This window comes from Zalophus californianus, chromosome 12, assembly GCF_009762305.2.
Source record: "Zalophus californianus isolate mZalCal1 chromosome 12, mZalCal1.pri.v2, whole genome shotgun sequence".
In the NCBI taxonomy this organism is placed as follows: domain Eukaryota; kingdom Metazoa; phylum Chordata; class Mammalia; order Carnivora; family Otariidae; genus Zalophus; species Zalophus californianus.
In genome coordinates this window covers 26,497,641-26,521,946 of record NC_045606.1, presented here as the reverse complement: position 1 = coordinate 26,521,946, position 24,306 = coordinate 26,497,641, and the positions used below count along the sequence as shown (strand labels likewise).

Genomic DNA, 24,306 nt, shown 5'->3' with positions numbered 1-24,306 from the left:
TTTCATAGTTTTATAAAATGCTGCCCATTGCTTAACATTTTAATTATGCTAAAATAATTCACTGTCATTTTCTTAAATGTGTTGGAACCCACCGAAAAAGTCCCTGTATATTTTGATAGACTATTAGAATAAATAAACTTGGGGCATTACTGATTCATCACAGCGTTCTACTGGAGCCCACTTGTACCAACTCACTAAGATAGGCTCTTTCCAACTTCACATTGAATGGTGTCACTTTGATGGTTTGAATTGGTCATGGTGGGAGTATTTACAAAGTGGAAATAGATAAATGTGATAAATTGGGCCTATTTTGTTTGTTTATTTGCTTGTTGGTTTTCAGAATGCCAGTTTACCAGGACATTCCCTAATATGTAACCGAAAGCATATTTTTAAAAATATTCTAATGTCATGCATAAAATGGAAATGTAGGAGAATTAACCAGATATCTAGAAGAAGATAAAGACTATGAACCAAGATATAACAATTATGAACAGAACACTGGGTCTATATGGAGTTTCTATGACTATACTCCTACCACTCCTAATGCTAATCCTTAGGTGTTGCAGTCTACTTAAGCTATAGAAATGAGACCATTTTTTAAAAATAGAGACCATTTTTAAGAATGGGAGTGATATGATCATTTTCATACAGCATACTCCAGAAGGAAATGTATATACTATTTTTATTTTAAAACAAAAAATTGCAGCAACTGTTTGTGTTACGGTTTTGCAAAGATACTTGAAGAAAGAAACCCTTCTCTGTATTTACACCATGGAAATTGGGAAATACTACAAATCAGGATGATTTGAAAAACAGTTTCAATGAAGCATACTGTTATGAAATGATACTCTTTGTACTTGATAGCCTATGTAGCCATTCTTAAGTTCATAAATTTAAATTTAAAAAAATAGATATAATACATATTAATTCAAGAGAGAAAACTGAAATGAACCTAAAATTTTACATGCTCCATTTCTCATTGTTTTTGGAAGAAGTAGTCTTACAGTCTACCTATTTGGTTTGAGCAGGAAATCATTAAAGCTACATGCATATTATTTAAGATTTTATTTTAATTATTCATTTAGTGATTCTCCAAAAGATTTGCCAAAGTGTCAAACCAGACCTTTCCATGCACACAGATCCTCTGGTTGGAGTCCAGTTCTTGTAAAATGCATACCTATTATTTGTTTTTTATGATTTCTATCTTTGCTTTATTTACTGTTGCAATACAGATCTTTAATAAAACACTTGGTAGTATTTCTTTCTGTTAGCCTTGTGATGCTATCTTGGTTCAATATTTAGATCCTGTTTTTGAAACATTAAATATTTTAAGGAGTTACTTTAACATACAAACCATCCACAAGGCTATACCTATGTCTTGTGCCACCAGGCTAAAATGATAAAAGTTTATTCCCTTTATATGCAAAGATGAACTGACTAGAAGGCCATCAGTCCAAATGGGAATCCGCAAGGACTCACCTTGTTTGACCTGTATATTTTCAGGATATATATGTTTATGTATATGTATTTATATTTACATAGTTTTTGTTTTGTCTGTAACTATGTGCTTTATTCATACATGGTGTCCTTAGAGCCCTCGCCTTCAATCTTTGATAGATTATCATAAAATTTCAGAGCAGTAGATTGGTTAAAACACAACTCTGATTTCTATGCCTGAGGTAAGGCATCACTATGACAATACCAAGTATATATCACTGGAGTCTTGTGGTTTTTTTAATAATTAAAATTTTGCATGACCATCATAAAATTTTATTTATTGAAGGCAATAAAGATGGCTAATTTGCCATTAGTTTAAAATTAATTCTTTTCTAAGGGAAAATTGTATGTATATGAATAAATAGATAAAATATGTGTTTGTGTGTATGTAACTGTATATCTCCATCTGTAGAATGAATTCCAAGTAGACTTAGGAATTGATTTGACGTCTTCCAAGTGTGTCTTTCTGCATTTCTGAATACAAAAGTATGTACACTGAGCCTTTATGATTTAAAATTGTTGATTGAAAACATGAATGACATTTGGTTGATCATAGAATTCTTAGACTGTATTTTTTCCCACTCGATACAGTGAAGCTCTTGCTAAAAAAAAGAGGTCGACTTTACTGTTTTTTCTAAATTTGGTTATTTCTCCTACAGTAGGCTTTTCATACTCATCAGTGTCTCACATGCTTACGCTCTTGTAGCATTCAGTGCCATGGATTCTGATTGTGTTGACTTTTGGAAGAGCAAGAGTATTTCCAGGTTTCCTCTAGCTTTTTATTCTCTGGATTTGTGCATTTAAAACATACTGACCAATCATGTAGGTTTTCCACTGCTCAGAAGCCAAGTGCTATTCTGAAAGTACTGACTTATGTAATGAAGGGAAAAAAAGCCCCCCTATACTTACTGAAGAAGATTTTTATTCATTGTTTTTTGAAAAATCTTTCTGAACAAGGTTGTCTATTTTGTTAAATGATGTGTTTCTGAATGCTGATAGTTAGCAATAATTAGTATTGCAGAATCATTAGGCTATTCTCAAGAAATTTGTTTTTAAACACTCATAATAGAGGCTTGTGCCATCCCCTGAAATTAAAAAAGCCATTAGGGAGCATTGCGTTAATCAAAATTTCCTGAGCCAATCTTTTAGTTTTGTAAAATTCTGTAATGATTTTCTGAAAAAACTTACATAGTCAGATACTTGAGGGAAATTAATCTTCCAAAATCTTAAAACTTATTTCTCTGCAACATTACTAAACATTCTTAAGCAAATACCAGACCAAGAATGATTTTTTGCAACCTGTCATTTTTCCTTTTAATGCATAAGGTCAGTTTTCTGCTGGAAAAAAAAAAAAAAGAAGAAGAAAATGACAAAACACCTGGGGAACTAAGCTACAAATCTAAGTTTCTAAAGTGCTATTTCTTGCTATTTGCTTTAGGATTAAAATTTTCAACAATTTCAGATCAACAGTGTTGGGGCTGTGTAATCCTCATCAATATTGAGGCTTTAAGTGGTGTATGATATTATCTCATCTTCTCCTTTGATATTGTTATTTCTCTTTGAACTAATTGGAGCATCTAAAAGTACCCTGGAATGTATGGACTTTGAATGTATATTTCAAACTTGCCACTTCCCATTTTAAATTTTTATTTTTAGAAAAATGATTATAAACCTTATTCATAGTACAATTTTAATACCAGGTTCAGTATAATCATCACCTTAACCAATGGCCTCAAAAAATTAGATGCTTCCTCTCTAATAAACTCTCTTTTCTCTGTTTTACCTAGTGAACCTATTCGACATCATGGCAATTTTTGAATTCATGACATGCTTTAAAAAAAAAAAAACTTTCCTTAAAAGTAACTCTTTATATGTTGTTCTCAGATCAAAGGACCAACCATCTCTGAATTTGGAGAGTCCATAATATAATTATCCATACTTCACGACAAGCAAAGACTTTGTTTTGTTTTGTTTAATCTGATAAAGGCCAGGGTCCGTTCTTTATGTTCCAGCTATTTGTGCGTATGTCACTTGCGCGTGGATCTTTCGTGTCCCTTAACAATGAGGTTTTTTTCCTGCACACCCGGGGCCCAGCAGTGTCAAATAAAACAAGATTTCAAATAATATATATAGAAATGAGTATTAAATAATTAATTTTTTATTACAAATGTTGTATACTTATTAAGATATTACTCCTCTCAGTATTTTGTGAAGCAAATAATAAGACAGGTAGTCACACTCTACTATTTGTAAAGAACCATGTACATTTAAGACAGCATCTCTGGTTAATTACCATTTTTGATTACCTTTTCAGGAAAAAAAAATGTACAAAATAGAAACCATTTCCTCTGGGCACACATTCTTATAACTTTGAGTTAACTACTCAAAAATTTACTCTAGGGTTTTTGTTTTTTGGGTTTTTTAGTTTTTCTTTGCTTAGAATTTAAATTAAGATCTCTGGAGTGGGGGTATGGTATCAGATAGTTACTGATAAAGAAAAAACAAACAAACAAACAAAAACAATGATACCTGGAAAATGCAACACAGTTCTGTGCAGTGGCAGAGTGTGAGGAGTAGATTGTCTCCTGGCAGTTCTTTTCTAGCCCAAAAGCATTGTAAGAGGGTGAAGGGCACGAAACAGGAGTTTTAAGTTAGAAGTTAAAATCTCAACTGGAAATAGCAAGTGCAGTGGAAATGTTTGCTGCCTGACACATGTTTCTGATTTATTTGCACTTAAATGGTGAGTGTGTTTTGCTCTCAGTCTTGTGAATTTTACTAAAACAACTCAATGGTTGAATATCTCCAATTACACAGTAACCACAAAAGGTCAGGGTTTGATGCTCACTGATTTATTAAAAGAGGGCGTGTATTTTCTTAGTCTGAGGCTTCTCCCCAGTCAGGGAAATGATCTTCTAAGGCTCACACAGCTTCTTCACACTTTTCACCTCCTCATCTATTGAGATGCCCAGCTCAACATCCCACACCTTCTGTTCCACCTTCCCTGATGGGAGCGGGGCTGGGGGAGCTTCTCAGCATTTCATGCTTTGAGGTATGCAACTTAGCACTTATGGGGCGCTGACTTGTCATTTTGATTACAAATGTTTGAGTGTACAAAAAAAAAACTGTAGAGAATAATATGGCAGACAGCCATGTACCCACCGTATTTATTATATCAACATCTTGCCATATTTGTTTCCTTTTTTTAGGGGAAAGGGATACATATAAGTCAATTAAAGCCTCCTGTAGTCACTTCTCTTGTCCCAGACTTCTCCCAGAATAAGTTACCAGACCTAATTTGAGGTTACTCTTTCACTTGCTTTTCTTCACAGTTTTATGTATGTAGTCATTAACTCTTCATATCTTGCTTGTTCCTGAAATTTTATAGAAACAACATCTTAATGTATTTTTGCAACTTCTCTTAGTCACGTGAAGTTTATGCAATTCATCCAAAGTCATACATGTGGCTCTAGTTCATTTATTTTCACTCTGGGGCAGAATTCTATTATTGTACATCTCTACCATAGTTTAATTTAAATATTCTCTGGTTACTTATTTATGAGGGTTTTTTTTTAACTCTTTCAAGCAATGCTATAATTTTTTGAAGTAGTCTCCTTATGTACATGTGGAGGAATTTCTTCTACAAGTTAAATTTCTGGTGATAATGACTACCTTGTTAAATATTATAAGAGAATGTTGTATGGTTTTTTCAACAGTAGTTGATTTTTCCGAGTTGCTGTTCAAAGTGTTAAAATGTTTTTACATTTGTGAGTAGTAAATGTGTCTTCTTGTTTCTCTACATCTTTGGTCCTCTTTCTCTAAATTTTCTTTTCAAATGTAATGTGGGAGGGTATCTGTTGTTTTTATTTACCTTCCCTTCGGTGATGTTGAGTATGATAATATTTTATTAATCTTGTTAGCTCTTGGGTTTTTCTCATCTGCATTTTGCCTGTTCTTTTGCTTATTTTTTAATTGGATTAGTTTGTGTGTTTCAAATCGAATTTGAGGGAATCTTTATGGATTCTGGTAATCCTTTGTCAAGTAAGTGGGCTGTAGATGTCTTGTATTTTTGTCTTTTTGTTTGTTTGTTTTTAACCAAGTTGAAAGGTTATCATTTTGTTTCTGTTAAGTTTTATAAATGTTCTGTATTGTTTAGGAAATTGTCTTTGCCCAAAAGTCTTAAAAATATTGCTCTATATTTCCTTCTAAAAATCATAAAATTTTTCTCACTTTTCACATAATGTCCTGATAGACGTAAAATTAAGTTGTTTTAATCTATCTGGGGTCTGAGTAGAAACTCTAGGGCTTTTTCTCTCTCAATAAAGATAATCAGTTATGTGTGCACCATTTTGAATAGTGTGTCATTAGTCCCAATGATCTACAATGCTCCATCTGTCAGATATTGAATTTTTTTATACACGTGTGGGTCTTTTATGACTCTTTGTTCTAGTCTGCGGGTCTCTTGTCTATCCCAACATCACTGTCACACTGTTTTAACTATGATACCTTTATATTAAGTCCTGACATATGGTAGGTACCATATTGCTGTTCTTTAAAACCCTCTTGGGAGAAATCTTGACCTATGACCTTTCTTACACATTTCAGAATCTTCTTACCAATTTTCAGGAAAACCTCTGTTGAAATTTGATAGTGACTGTATTGAGGGAATAGATTAACTTGGAAAAAGTGTATCTTTTTATACTGAGTCATGTCTGAGTCTTAAATGCGTTCACAATACTGGACCCTTGTTCTACCTAGAGACTTAATTATTGTATTCTGAATCACTATAATAAAATAAGGTAGGACTGTAAAAAAAAACACATAGCAATTATTAAACTTATTAATAATTTTGTATCATTTTATATCAACTGATAACAATATTATATCCCCAGAAAAGGCAGGGTAGAAAATGTAAATAAAATAAAATTTTGTTTAGGAAATATAATGGGCCAAATGTAATCCTTCATGTCCATACCACTAGTTCTAAGTTTCATTTAATCCCTGAAGTTCTTGAACTTATTCTCCAAATTTTTTTAGTGTTGTATATCGTAATTGTGAAATACATTACTGACATGATACTTTTAAAATTTCAACAATTTCCTAAAAGAACAATAAATCCATAAGAACTAAACATCTAGTCAGTGAACCAAAAACAATCATTTGGTTTTGAAGATAACTTGTCTCTATATTATTATTATTATTGATGATTAAATCAAATTTGTGTAGAAGATTTTTAGAAAGCCATTTGGAGCCAAGATAGGAATATAGGTGTTAAGATCTAAATGTAGCTTCAAGAACCTTTTAATGAATCATGAGGGATATAGAATAGGAGAGCAAAAGTTTAAAACCATTGATGTCCACTGCTTGCTTTTAGATTTAGCCAGGGCTGTAGGGAAAATTAGCTTCTCCCAGGTCATTATACCTGTAAAGAATGAATTCATCTTTTGTTCTTCCATATATTATTCTGTGAGGAACATGCCTTTGGCATAAATTCTAATTCATGGATATTGTTAAATTCTTAGTTTCTAGTTGTTTCAATGTAGGTGATATTGATCCAACTAGCTAGCTCTTTGTAGAGATGATTTGACAGGGTTTCTGGCAAGAAAATGCTGTTGGTTCTATGATTGACTATCAGTGATTGGTGTGAAGGTGAGGCTAGCTGTTTTTGCAGTGGCGGTGTTGATGTGAGAAGTTGGCCTCCGGAAATCCTTGTTATGAAGAAGTCTATGGTAGGAGAGTTAACTCCAGTAGTAGTATTAGAAGACACACTCCTGTGTAACTTAAGGGAGAATGCTCCTAGGCAAGAAAGTCTCTATTTCTGCTTATGCTTTTTTGGCATATGTTACAGATGGCATGGCAGTGATCAAGGTTGGAGATCAAGAAACACACCACACAGATGAGTGAGCTTCCTTGTTCTTGGTCCTGGGGGATTACCAGGTACGGATTGGTCATTAGTATGAGATTTTTCAAAATTCCTGCAAGCTGGTATGTCAGGCACACATGACAAAAGATCACATTTCATGTTAATACAAAGATTTTCTAATAAATATTTAGGAATCTATCTTATGGAAAGAAAAATATGAACTTGGGGCACCTGAACTGGTAGGTTGTAATGTATTATTTTTAGGATGCAGTGATACCAGACTTACTTTGTCAGGATATTAATGATTAGCTATGTTACCAGGACAAAGAACTATATTTATCTTTTGTGTCCATTTATTTTGAAATTAATCAGAGGAAAAGTATGTTTGAGTCATAATATTTCTGATAGTGATATCAAGAAAACTAAATGATTGCCCTGTTTTGTACATTTTTTTAGTAAGTGTAATAATCCATACCCTAATTTGATTGCCTTTATTAACAAGGGTAGCATACCTTGAAATATTTATGTATGTTGAGGTGATACTGCTTCTTGATGAACAATTGCTTCTATGCTTAAATTTCTGGATTTGTCTAGTCAATATGCCGCAACAGGCTACATTTTAGTGTATATGTGAATTGGAGTGGTTATTATGGAAGCAAGGATGCTGAACTGTCTTTAATATTCATGCTAGATCTTCATCAGCCAATGCTTTAGCATGTCCCACATACACAGAGAATGTTTTTCAAGTCAGACAGGTCAGGATTTAAATTCAGCTGTTGTACTCAACTGCCTGGTTACGTCGTTTAACTTTTAGTTACCTTGATGTTCTCAGTAGGGAAATTGAGATAATAATAGATTTAGAAATAATGTACCAGAAACATTAAATACAGTGTTTGGCATAGTGTTTTACATAAGTAGTGAAAAGATCATATTTACTTTCACTTTGGAGATCTTTGATGGTAAGAAGAGTATTTGCTGTATTAAGCTTGAATCTTGTGTCCCTTATAACCTGCACATGCTTTTAGATAATTGACCATCGTCAATTCTGAACTCTGAACTGCAGGGACACAGAATATTTCTCATTAACCAAGCACCAAACTTGGGTCAGAAAACTGGGAATTAAAGCCATCTTCATGACTTTAGTCAAGTTGCTTGTGTTCTATGAGTCTCCTTTATCTCATCTGTACGATTAAGAGGTTTCAAGACCTATCTCACAGGGTTAATGGAACGAAAGGAGCGATATATTTCGTGTGCTTTGTTAACGATAAGGCACTAGACTAGCTATAGAAGTTATTTTGTTGAGGACAAATAAAATTATTTTCATAGATGACAATAAATGTTACAAAGTTCAGGCTTCCTGTAGGAGAACACTGAACTGTTAGAGCTGTCTGCTGTAGGGACATATTATTTCAGTTAACAGGCCTGAATAAATTAAAAGCGAACAAACACCTAATGACTGAAGTGATTAAGCCATTTCTCATTTTAACTGTAAAACCAAAGTTTTGGCTGATCTTTGAAAAGGCTTCTAAATCTTTCTTCTTATCAACAGTCTGTTAATCAGTAAATCTCATGTCTCATTAAAGTCTGTGGACGCACATGTTAAACTGTTGTCTTCTGGGGCACCTGGGTGGCTCAGTTCGTTAAGCCTCCGACTCTTGGTTTTGGCTCAGGTCATGATCTTGGGGCGTGGGATCTAGCCCTGCTGGGCTCTGTTCTCTGAGCTCCTTGGGGAATCAGCCCAGGAGTCTCCCTCCCCCTCTTCCCCCACTTCCCCGCCCCCCTCCCCCTCCACTCTCCCGCTTCACCCTCCCTTCCCCACAAATGCGCGTGCATGCGCACACTCTCTCAGATAAATAAATAAAATCTTTTTTAAAAATGTTGTCGTCTTAGGCAATCTTGTTTTTCAGTGGAAAAATCAGTTATTATAATATGTTGTATATTATTATATATATTGAAATATCAGGGACGCCTGGGTGTCTCAGTCGGTTGTGAAGTTTTGGCCTTCAGCTCAGGTCATGATCTCAGGGTCCTGGGATGGAGCCCTACATCAGGCTCCCTGCTCAGTGGGGAGACTTCTCCCTCTCCCTCTGCCTGCCGCTGTCCCTGTTTATGCGCGCTCTCTCTCTGTGTCAAATGAATAAATAAAATCTTTAAAAAATAAAGAAATATTTTACAAATTAAAAGTGATTTAGAATTTTTTGGAATGAAATTCTGCCATCACATGATATTTGTTATTTATTGAACATCTCTCAAGCCAAAGTAAATTATTTTCTAAATCTTCTTTGATAAGTAAGAAATAGAATATTGACACTTCTTATGAAGTAACTTAACACCTAATTCATTTTATTTCTTTAAGATTCTCTCAGGACGATAAAATCTTTATTGATGTTTTTTATTGTTTGAAATGGCTTCTTTATTTTATTTATATCCTTTAGCTCCTCAAATGGTGAAAGAATTTATACATTAAAAATTCATCATTTTAATTTCGATTATACCATTCATAACAATAGTACCTTTGGCTCAAAAATAAGCAAAATGTTGTTATAATATTGTAACATGTTGTAATATTTCTAGTGATGAGTACTTAGGTCAGGATAAAAACTCCCGACTTCTTTGTCAAAAGAAACATTCTCTTCTCTTATACGATACACCAAGTATATTTGCATTTACCTTTTGCTTTTAAATTTTGTTTGGAAGATTTCTTTTTAGAATTTTCCTTTTCAGAAATATAATTTTCTTTTTATCTGATTTTAGAAGTGATTTGGGCACCTGGGTGGCTCAGATGGTTAAGCGTCTGCCTTCGGCTCAGGTCGTGATCCCAGGGTCCTGGGATCGAGTCCTGCATCGGGCTCCCTGCTGGGCAGGGAGCCTGCTTCTCCCTCTGCCTCTCTCTCTCTCTCTCTCTCTCTCTCTGACTCTCATGAATAAATAAATAAATAAAAACATTAAAAAAAAAAGAAGTGATTTAAACTTACAATTCAGTAATCAAAGTTCTGTGCATTCTACCTGTCAACTAATGTTTGAAATGGAATTTATATTGTCCTTATATTTGTTAATTCTCAGGGGAGATGATGATGATGATGATGGGGATGGGGATGATATTGCCCCTGATCCAGATAGCTCCTGTATTTATTAGAAAACTCCTTTCCTAGAATAAAGTGATGGTATATTAAGTTGAAATCTGTTATCTGAGTAGTGGGATACATTTAAATAATATTTTTAAAAAAGAACAATACAGAATATATGAATATTAAAAAAGTTTAAGGACATAATTAAAGTTAAAATCCTTAATGGTTCACTAGAGATACTTAAAGGAGAGGAGGCAACAGTTAAGGCAGGCATTTATCATGTACATTTGCATCCTGTAGCCAAGCTTCCTATGTCCATTCAGCTATGTATCTGTATATTCACGAGTGCATTTTGGACTAGTGTGTTACACTCTATTTAATGGTATTAATCTGGTAATACATGAACTAGAAAGTCACTTGAGAACATCCATTTTGTTCTAACAAAATGAATTGGGAAATTAAGAGTTTATAAATTTATGAACTTCAATCTACTTCAGATGAGATGCTGACATCACATACCTATCATTGGATAGCTCCACATGTTATATTATTTTCCTGGAATTATTAAAATTTTACTAATCTACCCATATCCTTTTCCTGTCTTATTCAGCCACATTCTGTTTTAGTATGTTTCAAACAATACATAAGATTCTAAACACCATAGACTGTAGCCACAGAGTGATGTTAGGATCTATACCAATATTGGACTGCAATACTAGATTTTTTAGAGGTTATAGTGATGATAAACACAATCCTATCATGATAATCTTCTTCAAGTTGAACCATAAATCACAGCTAATTATATTCCCCTTTTTACCTTGACTCTATTTAGAAAACATGAATTTGCAATAGCTCATCTTGTCTCATATAGGATTTTTTCCTTTTTAAGGGCTGAACAGTATTCTACTATATGTATAAACCACGTTTTCTTTATCCATTTATCTATCAATGGATATTTACATTACTTCTATGTTTTGACTATTGTGTCTATAACTATAATGAGCATGGGAGTGCTACTATCTCTTTCAAATCCTGATTTTAATTATTTTATATAAATACCCAGAAATGGGATTGCTAGACCATGTGGTAATTTTGTTTTTAATTTTTAGAAAACATCATACTGTTTTTCATAATGGCTGTACCATTTTACATTCCAGCCAACAGAGTACAAAGATTCTAATTTCTCTTCCTCTTTACCAACACTTACTATCTTGTTTTTTTTGATAATGGCCATTCTAATAGGTGTGATTTTTATTTGAATTTCCTTGATAATTGCTGACACTGGGTAATCCTTCCTACATTATTTTCCCTTACAGCAGTGTTCCGCATAATTTCCCATCAGTGTGCCTGTGTAAGTGTGATATTTGCTTATTTTCTGGGAGTGAAGTGGAGAAAAGAGATGAAAAAGTCAATTAGACTTTTTGTCATTCCTAGTTGACATTTTTGATCCACCGTAAATAGTTCATCCCACAAAAACTTTGTTTGTTCAACAGTCTTTTCATTTTTTGCATGTCAAAGTCTTCAAGTAAAATTGTCATATAGAGGGATGCCTGGGTGGCTCAGTCGGTTAAGGATCTGCCTTCAGCTCAGGTCTTATCCCAGGCCCTGGGATCGAGCCCTGCATCAGTTTCCTTGCTCAGTTGGGGAACCTGCTTCTCCCTCCTCCTGCTTGTGCTTGCTCTCTCTCTCTCTCTCTGACGAATAAATAAATAAAATCTTAAAAAAATTGTCATATAGATAATTAATACAGTTTTTAAATTATCTTTTTATTATAATTAAAATGGAATTATAAATAACATATGTGTTCTTTGCCCTAGGTTTTACATATTTGAGCACCATTTATATTTAGGTGGGCTATTAGGTAGGTTTAGTTGGCATAAACTGAATGAGATTTTCTATTTGCTGATGCTAGCGTTGGCCTGAGAGATAGATGGCGTTCATACTTCTGCACTACCATTAACTAACTGTGTGACATTGGAAGTCATGTCACCTCATGTTTCACCTTTCTAATGTATTCTACAAGAAATGAAAACAAGAGCATCTGCAAGGATCTTGCTTGCTTTATAACACGAGTCTATAAAATAGTTGTGACCTGCTTTTACAACGCATTTTATTTATATGATTCTTTTTCAATGACCTTTTATTGTTAGCCATTAATGCTGCAAAATATCTGATAATCTATTTTCTTTGTAATTATGTTTTTTTGTGATTAGAACTAAACCTATTTTAGATCTGTGAGTTTAGAAGTCATTGATTCTAAATATTTCAGTTTATTCAACCTAGAAAAAAAGAGTGGGTATGCCCAGACTGTTCACCTACAGCCTTTGATGTTTCTTAGATTTTTTTTTCTATTTACAATGTTGTGAGAATGTTTTTATTTTGTAAAAATAAAAATAAAAATAAAAATTCTCATTTGAGAATTTATATATGCACACCATACTTTGCTTATTTTAATTGCTTGTTTTCATAAAAAGTGTGAATGAAAGAAGAAACATGGAAAGTGAATCGCTCATGACCCCATCCCAAATTAATGACAGTTTTGAATACAGAATTCAACTTCTTTAATTATGATCTATCAAAAAGTTGGGCACCTGGGTGGCTTAGTTAGTTAAGCATCTGATTCTTGACCTCAGCTCGGGTCTTGATCTCAAAGTCCTGAGTTCAGGCGCCACGTTATGTATCTGTATAAGCTGTATAACATTACTCAAAAAACTCATCAGTGGTGTTATCATAGCATATACTTTTGGTTAACAATCTGTTTCATTTATATTGGGCTTGTTTACTCAATATAAAAATATGCAATAGTTTAAAGCAAAAAAGTAGAAAGTTACCCCAAATCTCATATATATGTTTAATACTACTGAAACTTGGAAGAATGTGTATTTATAAAATTTACATTAAATATTCTAATGAGCTTAATTCTATTATCTTTATACTCTGAAGACAGAATATTGTGATATATCACATTTTTTTAAATGTATAACTTAATAGAGTTAAAATCTTGGTATTTTAGGTTGAAAACATCTTTGAATGGCATTAGCACTAGGTACTTTGGCATGTAACAAGTTTTTTTTATTATTTTAGAAAGAGAGAATGGGGGGAGGCAGAAAGGGAGAGCATCTCAAGCATACTCCACGCTGAGTGTGGAGCCTGATGCATAGCTCGATCTCACGACCCTGAGAACATGACCTGAGCTGACATTAAGAGTCAGTCACTTAACTAACTGAGCCTCCCAGGCACTCCTGGCATCGAAGTTTAAACCAAATTTAGATTCAGACTCCAAATTGAATGTTCCGACCCCTGAGTTAACCAACTGGTGGCAATGCCCAGAGAAGATAAACTAGATAGGATATTCCCTGGGGGCCCTAGGGATCCAACACCAGCCCCAAGAGCCTGAATAATGACCACAGAGGGCAGTGAGAGGAAATGTGGGGAATGCAGAAGACATTAGAGGACATGTTTCCTGTGCTTGAACATCTTAGTATTTATGGAAGGAAAATTTGTAGATAAGGAAAAATAATGAAAAACAATGTGTAAATTTCAGGATACAAACTATTTGTTCAAATCTTCATATAAAGCTCCAGCTCAAAAATTGCATTTTCATAAATTGTAGACAAGCAGTTGATTTTTCATTGTGCCATAGTCATAGAAATAAACCGAAAGTAGAGTAGAAATAAACCGAAAGAGTGATCTAGCAATATCATCTCCCTTGAGAAAGCCAAGGATGGTAAATTAACCAGTTTGCTGAAGGTCACAACAGCTAGTAAATACCCAAGCTAAATGTGAACACAATATGATTATGGAGAAGAGAAAGTATCAGCAGTCAGCAGGACATTGGTTCATAAAACACATCTCTGAAAAAGTATTTATCTTCCTGAAAATAGCACATATATCCCTTATTAAAAGAAGGGCAGATTTTAATTTTTTAATGTTAAATATCAGACGAACACACATCATTGGATTTGAAAGTATTACTAGACTATTGGTTAAAAAAAACAAAATGTAACATTTTATTGTAGCCCTTTTTAGCAATTCAGACTGCATTCTCAATGAAATTCAGGTTATGTTCCTTTCACCGTATCTCTAGAGACATTGTCCTCGTTAATGGAAGTTGTTCTGATGCCCTATTCAAGTTGTGGGTCATTTTCTTTTTCTTTTTATTTTTAAATTTTGATTTTATCTAAATTCAATTAACATATAGTATATTATTAGTTTCTGAAGTAGAGTTCAGTGATTCATCAGTTGTATATAACAACCAGTGCTTATTACATCAAGAGCCCTGTGATTTTAAACTCAACTCATTCAGGTAAACCAGGGAAACAGGGTTCCTGCAAGTCCCTAAGGATATCTCTAGAGTATGGAGAGTGAAGAGGGAAAAAGTAGGCAGAAAGAGACTGCTTCAGTGAAAGTCGCTCCAGGCTTATATATGTTATGTACCAAGGCTCTGTTTTAAGTTTTGATCCAACTATGTATTCCAAGAGTAAAGATAACAGCAATCATAATGACAGTGACAAAAATGGCAATATTATTATGAGATTAGCCCTTCAAGAAGATACTTGCCAACCTTAAGATTGTATGCTTCTAGATAAGTTTCACAGGAAAATACATCTGGGTTTTTAATGTCTTCTCATGATTGAGGGAGTCTCCTTTGTCCTCTAAATAGGCAGGATGTTATTCAAATAGTATTTTTTCCCTTTACTAAAGATACCTTCCCACCACTCTTTTTTCCCTTCCTCATTTTCGTTTCTTCCACCTTTTTTTTCTTTCCTTCCTTCATGTTAATGGACAAACTGGTTAAAGTTTTAAAATATTGAAAAATAACTTTATAAAAGAATAAAATTCATCTATCTATGTATTTCTTTTATATTAACATTCCATCACTTGAAAATGAACGAGTAATTAGTGTAACTGATGTGGACACTATATTGGACCCCTGAAACTCACTTGCAGGGTTTGTTCACGATTCAGAAAGCCAAGGCAAATGACCATTTTAAATTCTGTTTTTCTGCTGCTGCTGCTAATTTATAAAGAACTTTTGAGAGCAAATGTCCAGATTTAGGAAATTAATCTATAGTCATGGTTAATAATATCAGTGGAGAAAAGGTGCAAAACAATAAATTATAATTAATTTATTATATGTGTATATTTTTAAATTAAGTTTGGGTTTTGTTTTGTTCTGTTCTGCTACCCCAATGGCATTAGATTCTGCTTCTGTAGCACGCCAGCCTCATGGGTTCATGTAAGTTTCCCTCGTGTGTGTGTGTGTGTGTGTGTGTGTGTGTGTCTGTGGGTTTTGTATTTTTTTGTTTGTTCATTAATTTATTCATTTTCTTTTATCTCATTTTCTTTTCCCATTTCCTTCTTCTGTTCATGAGCAACTATTATAATTTACGATATTTCTGGGTTTTTTTTAAATCTATAATGTTACTTGGTACGAATAGCATTTTAATGTACATCAAATGTCATTGTCCTATAGACAGATCCTGTCTCTCACTTGGTTTTACTTGGAAAGTAGTTTTAAGGTGGATCTACCTTTTGGTGTTAACGCCTGGTATGGTCTTTTTCCTGCACCCTCTGCCAGATGTTTTCATCTTGAGCACTTACTATACTCTCATTGTCCCATTTCTCCTGATACTGCCCCCTCCCACAAATAGACACTCAGCAAGACTTCTGAGTCATAGAGTATACATGTGTTTAATTTCATGATGTTCTGGCCACATTGCCCTCCAGAGGGGTGTACTTATCTGCATTCCCATTAAAATAATTACATGTTTATAAATTGTAAACAAGCAGTTGTTGTATTTTCCTATGACATAGTCATAGTATTCTCACATCACAGAGTGGGGGTAAAGCTGAACAGCCATCCAGCAAGTATAATATTCTCCTTTGGAGTCCGGGTCCCTTGATCCTCCATCCTGGTCAACACCTGGTATTTTCTGGCTTTTACACTTTTTGCAAGTTGATGAGAACTCACTAGTATGTCATTATTGCTTTAATCTGTACTTTCTAATCACTAATGAGTCTGAGCCTTTTTATATATACCTATAACATTTTTAAAATTCTTCGACTCTGAATCATCTTAATTTTACTAACTGCCAAGATATTTAGGTTTTTTTCTAGTAGAGTATCATTTTTATTAATTTTTATGACAGCATACAATATTCGATGCAAGGTCATGGTCACCACATAAGTGACTAATTGTGTAGTGCCTGCCACTTACTAGGTGCTGGAAAAAATAGTTGTGGAACAAAAAAAAAACAACAGTAATGAGCATTTGTGTTATATACTTTTGGATATGCCTATAAGATTTCAACTGTTAACTCAAGAAATTTAATCCATAAGATGTTTGTGATGTAATGGTAAATATTAAATACAAAGAAATAACATACATGAAATTGTGCATTATAAAGAATAGCATTTACTAGTTTTAAGAGATATAGGTTAAGTAATCCTAGAAGTTATGAAAGTTATTTTTTTATTCAAACATTACCTGATTATCTTTTTTGTTTTAAATAACATGTTAAATATAAGATTCTGAGCAGCAAATCCTGTCATCAGTTCTTGCAAATTCACTAAAAATTCAGATGATCATAGTTTTCCTATTAAAAGCTATTAGTATAGGTACTTTCTAGGAATATGATTGAAACATCATCTGTCCACTCTCAAAGTTGAACAATTCATTAACATACATGATGATATAATTTAAATATAAAGAAAATGTAAATGTATGCTCATAATGCTAAATAATTGATATAACCATTCATGTGTACACTGCCTTCCAGGAATTATTTCTAAAACAAAGTCAGTACAGGGTTATCTTTGGATTGACACTGCTTACATTCAAATCAATTAAATGATAAAATATTACTTTAGTGATCCTCAATGTAGCATGATCATGTTCAACAAATTTTTACTGCATTTTAAAATAGTTTAGAGGATTTTGAACTTTTTTTAAGAATATTATATTTGAAATCATATCAGACTTAATTCTCACAATTATTAAAACCTTGTCATAAATTTATAAGGAGTGATTGGTTATATTCACTTGGTTATTTTAGTATGGTTCTTGTAGGATTTGTAGGGATTTGAAGAGGTGACATATAGGAAAGGTGTTATTAAAGGACGATGTGCAAGTCCTCACATTCCCTGTAGCATCTGATACTCACTATTGGAATCAAGTACTGGCAAAATCTTTTGCACCCCCACAGTCCTTCACAAACTCTGGTGGGAAACTGAATGAAGAGAAAAGAAGTTCAGTCTGTGTATCATGGAACAGAATAGATTGTGTAGTTTATTGACTTCAGGTTTATTTCTACGCAAGATTCTAGTTATCTGTTACTGTTTTTTTTTTTCAGCAATTTTATTAACGATTCTAAATAGTTTTCCCTTTGTAATACTGGAAGCATTTTTTAATTTCTTTGGGTAATTATGTCTTTTAAATTTGCCCTTTTATTTTGAGAGGTGAAAAATAAGTTAATCCAAGAGAAGAAGCATGAAGATTATGCAGCTATTTCTTTTCATAAAATATGTTCTTGCTGAAAAGTGACAATGCAGTTATAACACTATAATTTGTTTCAATTCAAAATCATCTGTACATAAATATACTCTTTATGCTGACTTTTTTTTTAAAGTGTTCTTTTCAGTGTGCTTTTCCTTTTGTAGTGCTAAATTTTTTAGTGGTATCATCATTGTCTCTTATGTAATTTTCTCATTTTATACATACAACAGCCTGGGATTGTTGAATTAAACCCAAGGCCCAACTGAAGATAAAGTTTTGTTGGAGTAAGTTCTAGAAAAGCCATTTTTGTTTGTGTTATTGTGGACATTTTTATGGACTTCTTTTGCCATTTCACTGTAGTAAAAAATTTCCCTTGTTTGCAACTGGTAATATGCTTTCCAGTGTATATCAAAATCATTAAAACTTTTAAAGATTCAATTATGCCATGTTTAAAGTTTTCCACTGAACCCAATGGTTTGCAATAGGGAATTTCACATAGGCATCTGTGAAGCTCATTGAAAACCTAATTGTTCAAGTATTTCTTTTTATTTCAATTATAGCCTAGTTATGGCATACGGATTTTTATTAGGTAAAGCTGGTAGCATTCACAAATATTTGGGCACTATAACTTGGATAGTTTCATCTAATTTCTATCCATTCACATAGTGGCATATTAGGACCAAATGATTCATGCCAAATATGTACTCCTAAATTATTTTGACAGCTCATATAAAATGGATCAAAGAAACAAAATTTAAAATGTTGAAACACTGTTACTACATTTTTTTATTGAGAGTTATCTTTCTAGACAGAGAGGAAACAAGAAATGTCCTCTAATTAATCCAGGAACATAATTGACGCTATCCAGCACAAAAAGAAGATACAGAGTTCTTTGTTGAAACATTATTAAGAATTTCAAAATGGCGCCAGTGATGTGTTAAACCAAGCATGGGCCCTTCTAAGCCCAGGACCTTGTCCTACCACACAGGTGCCACACACACACACACACACACACACACACACACACACACACACACACACCCATAAAGCTGTCCTCTCTGTAACATGCCTGCTGATTTTAGTCAGGAACGTCTTGTAGGCAGTGAAGAAAAAGAAAAAAATACCATGTGGAAATCTGTCTTATCTGAGCAAAGTTGAAGCAATAACAGTTTCTTAAGGGGAGCTTCACAACAAGCTACTAATGACTTTTTTCCACATCTCCCATTCCATTATGGAATATGGAAGTTTATACTCTCCTAGATGCTTGTTCCCCATTGGAAAATTATATTGGTGCTTTTTTTTTCCTACACAAAATTGGCCTAAGCAATATATGTTCAATAATGTTTTCTTTATTAAAGTAGTGTGAACAAAATGCATGTGTTTGGTAATATTTAATAAGTTTTCAAAAGCAACATTTTGCATGCCGTAGTAGACACATTTGATGTGTTCAGGTGAGTGATGAAATCAAACTACATGTGGTATTAATGTTCCAGAGAACTTTGAACTGATGCTCTCTGAACTGGTGTGCTGAGTTGGTTTTTAAATGTCTTCTATGCCTTATGGACCCCGACTAGAAATACAACACATTTTTAATTTTATACTTGAATTTGTCTCTTCAGGGATGCAAGTATTGGAATGGAATGGAATTCCTTTAACTTCTAAGACGTATGAAGAAGTGCAGAGTATCATTAGTCAGCAAAGTGGGGAAGCAGAAATATGTGTAAGACTGTGAGTTTTTCCCCATCTTTTTGTTTCCATTTTTTGGCTATTCATGGCTCTTTTAATTTAAAATTGTTAAGGTGGAACCTTTGCCAGTCAGCAAGATTTTCAGTAATTAGAAAATAAAGTGAATACAAGTTTTATAGATTTCTTGTGTTTGGAATCGAAGTCGAAAGCATAGAAAGAATTCAGCTAATTTTGTGTTTGATTATGTCAGTAGTTCTCCCCTTTCATGCTTTTACTGAAACATGCTTCATTTAAATGAAAGCCTATACCCATTTAGATTTCATGTCTGTGTATAGTATTTCAAAATGAACTTACATTTAATCCATAAAGATTTCACCTTAAATAATCATTTTTATCAGCTGACTTTTAACAGCATTGCAAATATATATTTGGTTAGAAGGATGAGCATGCTTGGAAATTGCTTTATATCATTAACCACTCCTCATTTACCTACTGAAAAAAAAAAATCAAGGTAGTTGGAAAAAAGGGCCTCTTGTCTCCGGTTTCCTCTATTTCTTTCTTAATTTCTTTGTTTTAATTTTTAGGGACCTCAATATGCTGTCAGACTCTGAAAATCCCCAGCACCTGGAACTTCACGAGCCACCAAAAGCTGGTAGGTGAAAGTCATCGGCCTTCCACTGTGGGTTAAGGTGAAGATGTAACTGCAAGGTAGTTATAGGGGCACTATAAACACAATCATTGATACTGTATGGGCAAGATGCAGTTATAGACCAACAGATGTTTATTTATTTATTTATTTATGTAATCAGAAACAAAATCAAAAGCACTGCAGCTATGTTTTAGCATTCTAGGGAAGCACATACTTGTGTGTTAGACCCGTGAAAGAAATTCATACAGAATTCTTGCTGTGTGAGTTTACATTTTTAATTCTTTAAAAATAAATTTATCCCACCAGAGTAATCCATGGAGCCATTTATTTGGGGTTTTATGGAATTTTTAGATAATACTTGATTCTCTTTAGCATAACTGGACTATGGAACACTCATTCTTGAACCTTTTGATTGCCTTTTTCTTATAAAGAAAAAAATCAACATGTAATTTCATTAAGGACGTGATGAAACAGACTTAACTCTTTCTGAGCTAACAACTAAAATCTTATAAATGTAGATCAATTATTACATGAGAAACATCACTTATTTGTTTAACAAATATTTACTGAACATTTTCTCTGCTACAGCCAGCATTCTAAGAGTCTGGGTTACTGCACTAAAGAACAGACCCAGGCCTGTAGAACTTTTCATACAGCTGTGCATGTAAATTACCTTGTCATCTAGAACTGGCATAAGCTCCATGGTATTTTGGAGCTATGAAACTGAGAAATACATAGCCACTTCGTTTTGTTGTAGTGGATAAAGCGAAATCCCCAGGGGTTGACCCTAAGCAGTTGGCAGCAGAGCTCCAGAAGGTTTCCCTGCAACAGTCTCCACTGGTTGTGTCATCCGTTGTGGAGAAAGGATCTCACGTTCATTCAGGTCCTACATCAGCGGGATCCAGTTCCGTTCCCAGCCCCGGGCAACCAGGGTCCCCCTCCGTGAGCAAAAAGAAACACAGCAGCAGCAAGGTGAGAAGTGACCTCTTGAGTTACTTATTTTCTCTTGCTCCTTATTCAGACAAGGACAAAGGAAATCCAGTATCATTTCCTAAAGTGTTTTCTTGTGATTTCTCATTTTATTGAAACAAAAAAAATTCCATTTAATATATAACTAATCAAGATGTTATAAAGATGATATATTTCTACATTTCTTAAAATATTTTAGCAGTTATTATTATGAGGCACTTGAACAGTGTGTCTAATGCTTTGTAATTCCTGATTCTTTTTTCTGTAGTTGTTGCATAAATTTGAGCCTCTTTATGTATGGAACATTGGCTTTGCATCTTTTTGGAAATGCAAGATATACATTACATTGGATTTGATAATTTAAATAAAAGATATAAAAGATGCAGAGATAAAGAGAATTTAGGACAATAAGGAAAACCTGTAATATAGAATTGCTACTTTGAATTTTTTCCCTAATTCCATACTAATTGGGGTGCCTGGATGGCTCAGTCAGTTAAGTGTCCAGCTCTTGATTTTAGCTTAGGTCATGAACTCTGGGTCATGAGATGGAGCCCCGCATTGGGCTCTGTGCTCCACGGGAGTCTGCCTCAGGTTCTCTCTCTGCTCATTCCCCCCATGCTCTCTCTCTCTCTCTCAAATAAATAGATAAGTCTTTTTTAAAAAAGAAAAAGAAAAGAAATAAGGAAAACCGGTAATATAAAATTGCCATTTTGAATTTTATCCCTAATTCTGTACTAATAAATGTTCCCTTGTTGGAAGTCTTCATTTGAAATAAATGTTTCTAACACTATTCTTTCCAAGCTACTGGGCTATGAAAAGAAAACATAGAATTAGTTTTTTAACCTTATAAAAGCAGATGCAATGTAGACAGTTTGTAGCTTTTTCTTCGTAGATTTGTTTCTTAATAAAGAAATTCTCATTATGATCAGTAAATATATTGGAAAAAGTATTCTCTTGTTTAAACATGAATAAAGATTTCTCTTTACATGGTAAGATATATGGGAGGGACAGGCCATGCTTGGGTAAACTGACTGGACTTCAGAAAACAAAGTTTTTTTTACAAAGTATAAATACAGCAGGTGTCTCCAGGTGTCCCCCCACATCCCTTTTATTCAGAGGCAAACAACAAAGGTAAGATGATCTTAATCATTGTATCTTTTGATGACTTGTCCCAAATTAAATATAGCAGGGCTTCTCAAAGAATAATTTCAAGAATAGTTAGATTCAATTTCAAAACAAATTTTAACACAACTATAATTTCCCATATTTACCACAAACAATTGTGTGTTAGTTTTCAAGAATTACCTCATGGAGTCTCCCTGTCTCCTGAGACTGATACTTCTCATTTCTTTCTTAATATTTCCAGGTAGAAGGCCTCAAGACATAACAAACTCTGCTAGCTAAGTTTCCAAACCAAGAGCACATTATAATAAGTTTCTCATCCTAATATATTTTTATTATTTCAGCAACTGACATCACCATCCTTCCAGAAAATTAAGTACAAATTTAAGACCACCATTGCTCCTCTTTTTTCTCCATTCACAGTGTCTGATCAGTCACTGAATCTTGATCCTGAGAATTCTAATTTTCTAATAAGGCTGTAGTGATTTTCTGTCTTCTCTGAACTCACCAATTTTCTTTAGCAAAGCATTATTTTTTTCCCCAATATTATTACACTCATTACTGGTAACTCCATTCACCATTCTCTCTTCCTTCCTCTTAAACTACGTTCCAACTGTCTGATCTGTAACAGTGATCTGATCTGATTGGGTCACTACCTTGTTTAAAAAGTATCCCTGCTCCCTAGAAAGTTGACCGCCTCACCTCTGCCTACGACCCTATCCTGCTCAGTCTAAAAGGGCTTGGTCAGTGGTTTTCCTTGGGAGATTATTACAGTAAGTCTAACGTTCAGTCTCTACAATTGCCTTGCTAATAAGTACTCTATACATTAGGGTTTCCAACTCATTCCTGCTTTCCATGGACATTTTTGGATGGCACGGCAGTGTCAGGGGTCACACTTCATACAAGATACAAAGTTGGATAAAATCCCTTCCCTGCAGACTAGGTAGACCAGTAGTTCCTAAAGTGTGATTCCCAGTAACAGCATCAGCATCATCTAGAAACATGTTAAAAATGCAAATTCCTGATCCCACTTTATACCTTCTGAATTAGAACCAGTGGGGATAGGACCAAGCAACCAGAGTTTTAAAAAGTTCTCCAAGTGTGTGTGCTGCCCCTTGAAGTTTACAAGGTACTGATCTAAAATACAATGATATGTCAACAAATTCAATGAAGGTATATAATGTTGGATGTCATTTATTTGAGAGAGAGAAAGATAGCAAGAGAGAGCACAAGCACAGGGGAGGGGGAGAAGCACGCTCCCCACTGAGCAGGGAGCCCGATGATGGGCTCGATCCTAGGACCCCAGGATCATGACCTGAGCCAAAGGCAGATGCTTAACCACCCAGGTGACCCAACAATTTGTACCTTGATTGTAGCTACTAGTTTCCTTATTTTATCCTCCCAATTAGGCTGTAAGCTCCTTAAGAACCAAAACCCCTTTCTTACTTTCTCTGTGCTTCTTAAGCACATAGTAGAGGGGCTTACACAGCATAGTAACAAAATAAATAAATATTGTGAATTAAAACATCATTGGCACTTGTGAGTCTCTATAATATTACAGAGGTGCAAAATTTGTTTTTTGTTTTGGCAATGTTTTGGCAATGATTAGAAGATGAAAATAAGTATAGTAGGACAAACATCAAGGAAATGATATTGACATGTTTTATGATATGCAGTAATTTTTTTCCATGCCGAGAATGTGGCCTATGTGATTTTACTGTATTTTTGCTGGAATAAAAATTTATAGAACTGTATTCTCCATAATGATAGCCACATGTGACAGTCGAGCCCTTGAAATGTGGCTAGTCTGAACTGAGATATACTGTAAATGTGAATTAATGCAAAGTTATCAAGACTTGGTATGAAAAAAGAATATAAATTATCTGGTTACAATTTTGATGTTGATTTCATGGTGTAATTATAATAGTTTGAGTAAAGTGGGTTATATAAAACATTA

General features: G+C 34.0%; 1 protein-coding gene across 4 annotated transcripts in view; it reads left to right on the top strand.

The window, feature by feature from the left end:
• PCLO (piccolo presynaptic cytomatrix protein) overlaps positions 1–24,306 on the top strand; it is a 391,986-nt gene that overhangs the window by 284,159 nt on the left and 83,521 nt on the right. For 3 of the 4 annotated variants that reach the window (XM_035723252.1, XM_035723251.1, XM_035723250.1), the window contains exons 11-13: positions 19,543–19,651; positions 20,194–20,261; positions 21,016–21,230. In XM_035723252.1, coding sequence (XP_035579145.1) covers positions 19,543–19,651; positions 20,194–20,261; positions 21,016–21,230 — 392 coding nt within the window. Of the gene's footprint in view, positions 1–1,909; positions 1,968–19,542; positions 19,652–20,193; positions 20,262–21,015; positions 21,231–24,306 lie in introns of those variants that run through there. The other variant, XM_035723253.1, reaches the window with a different exon arrangement.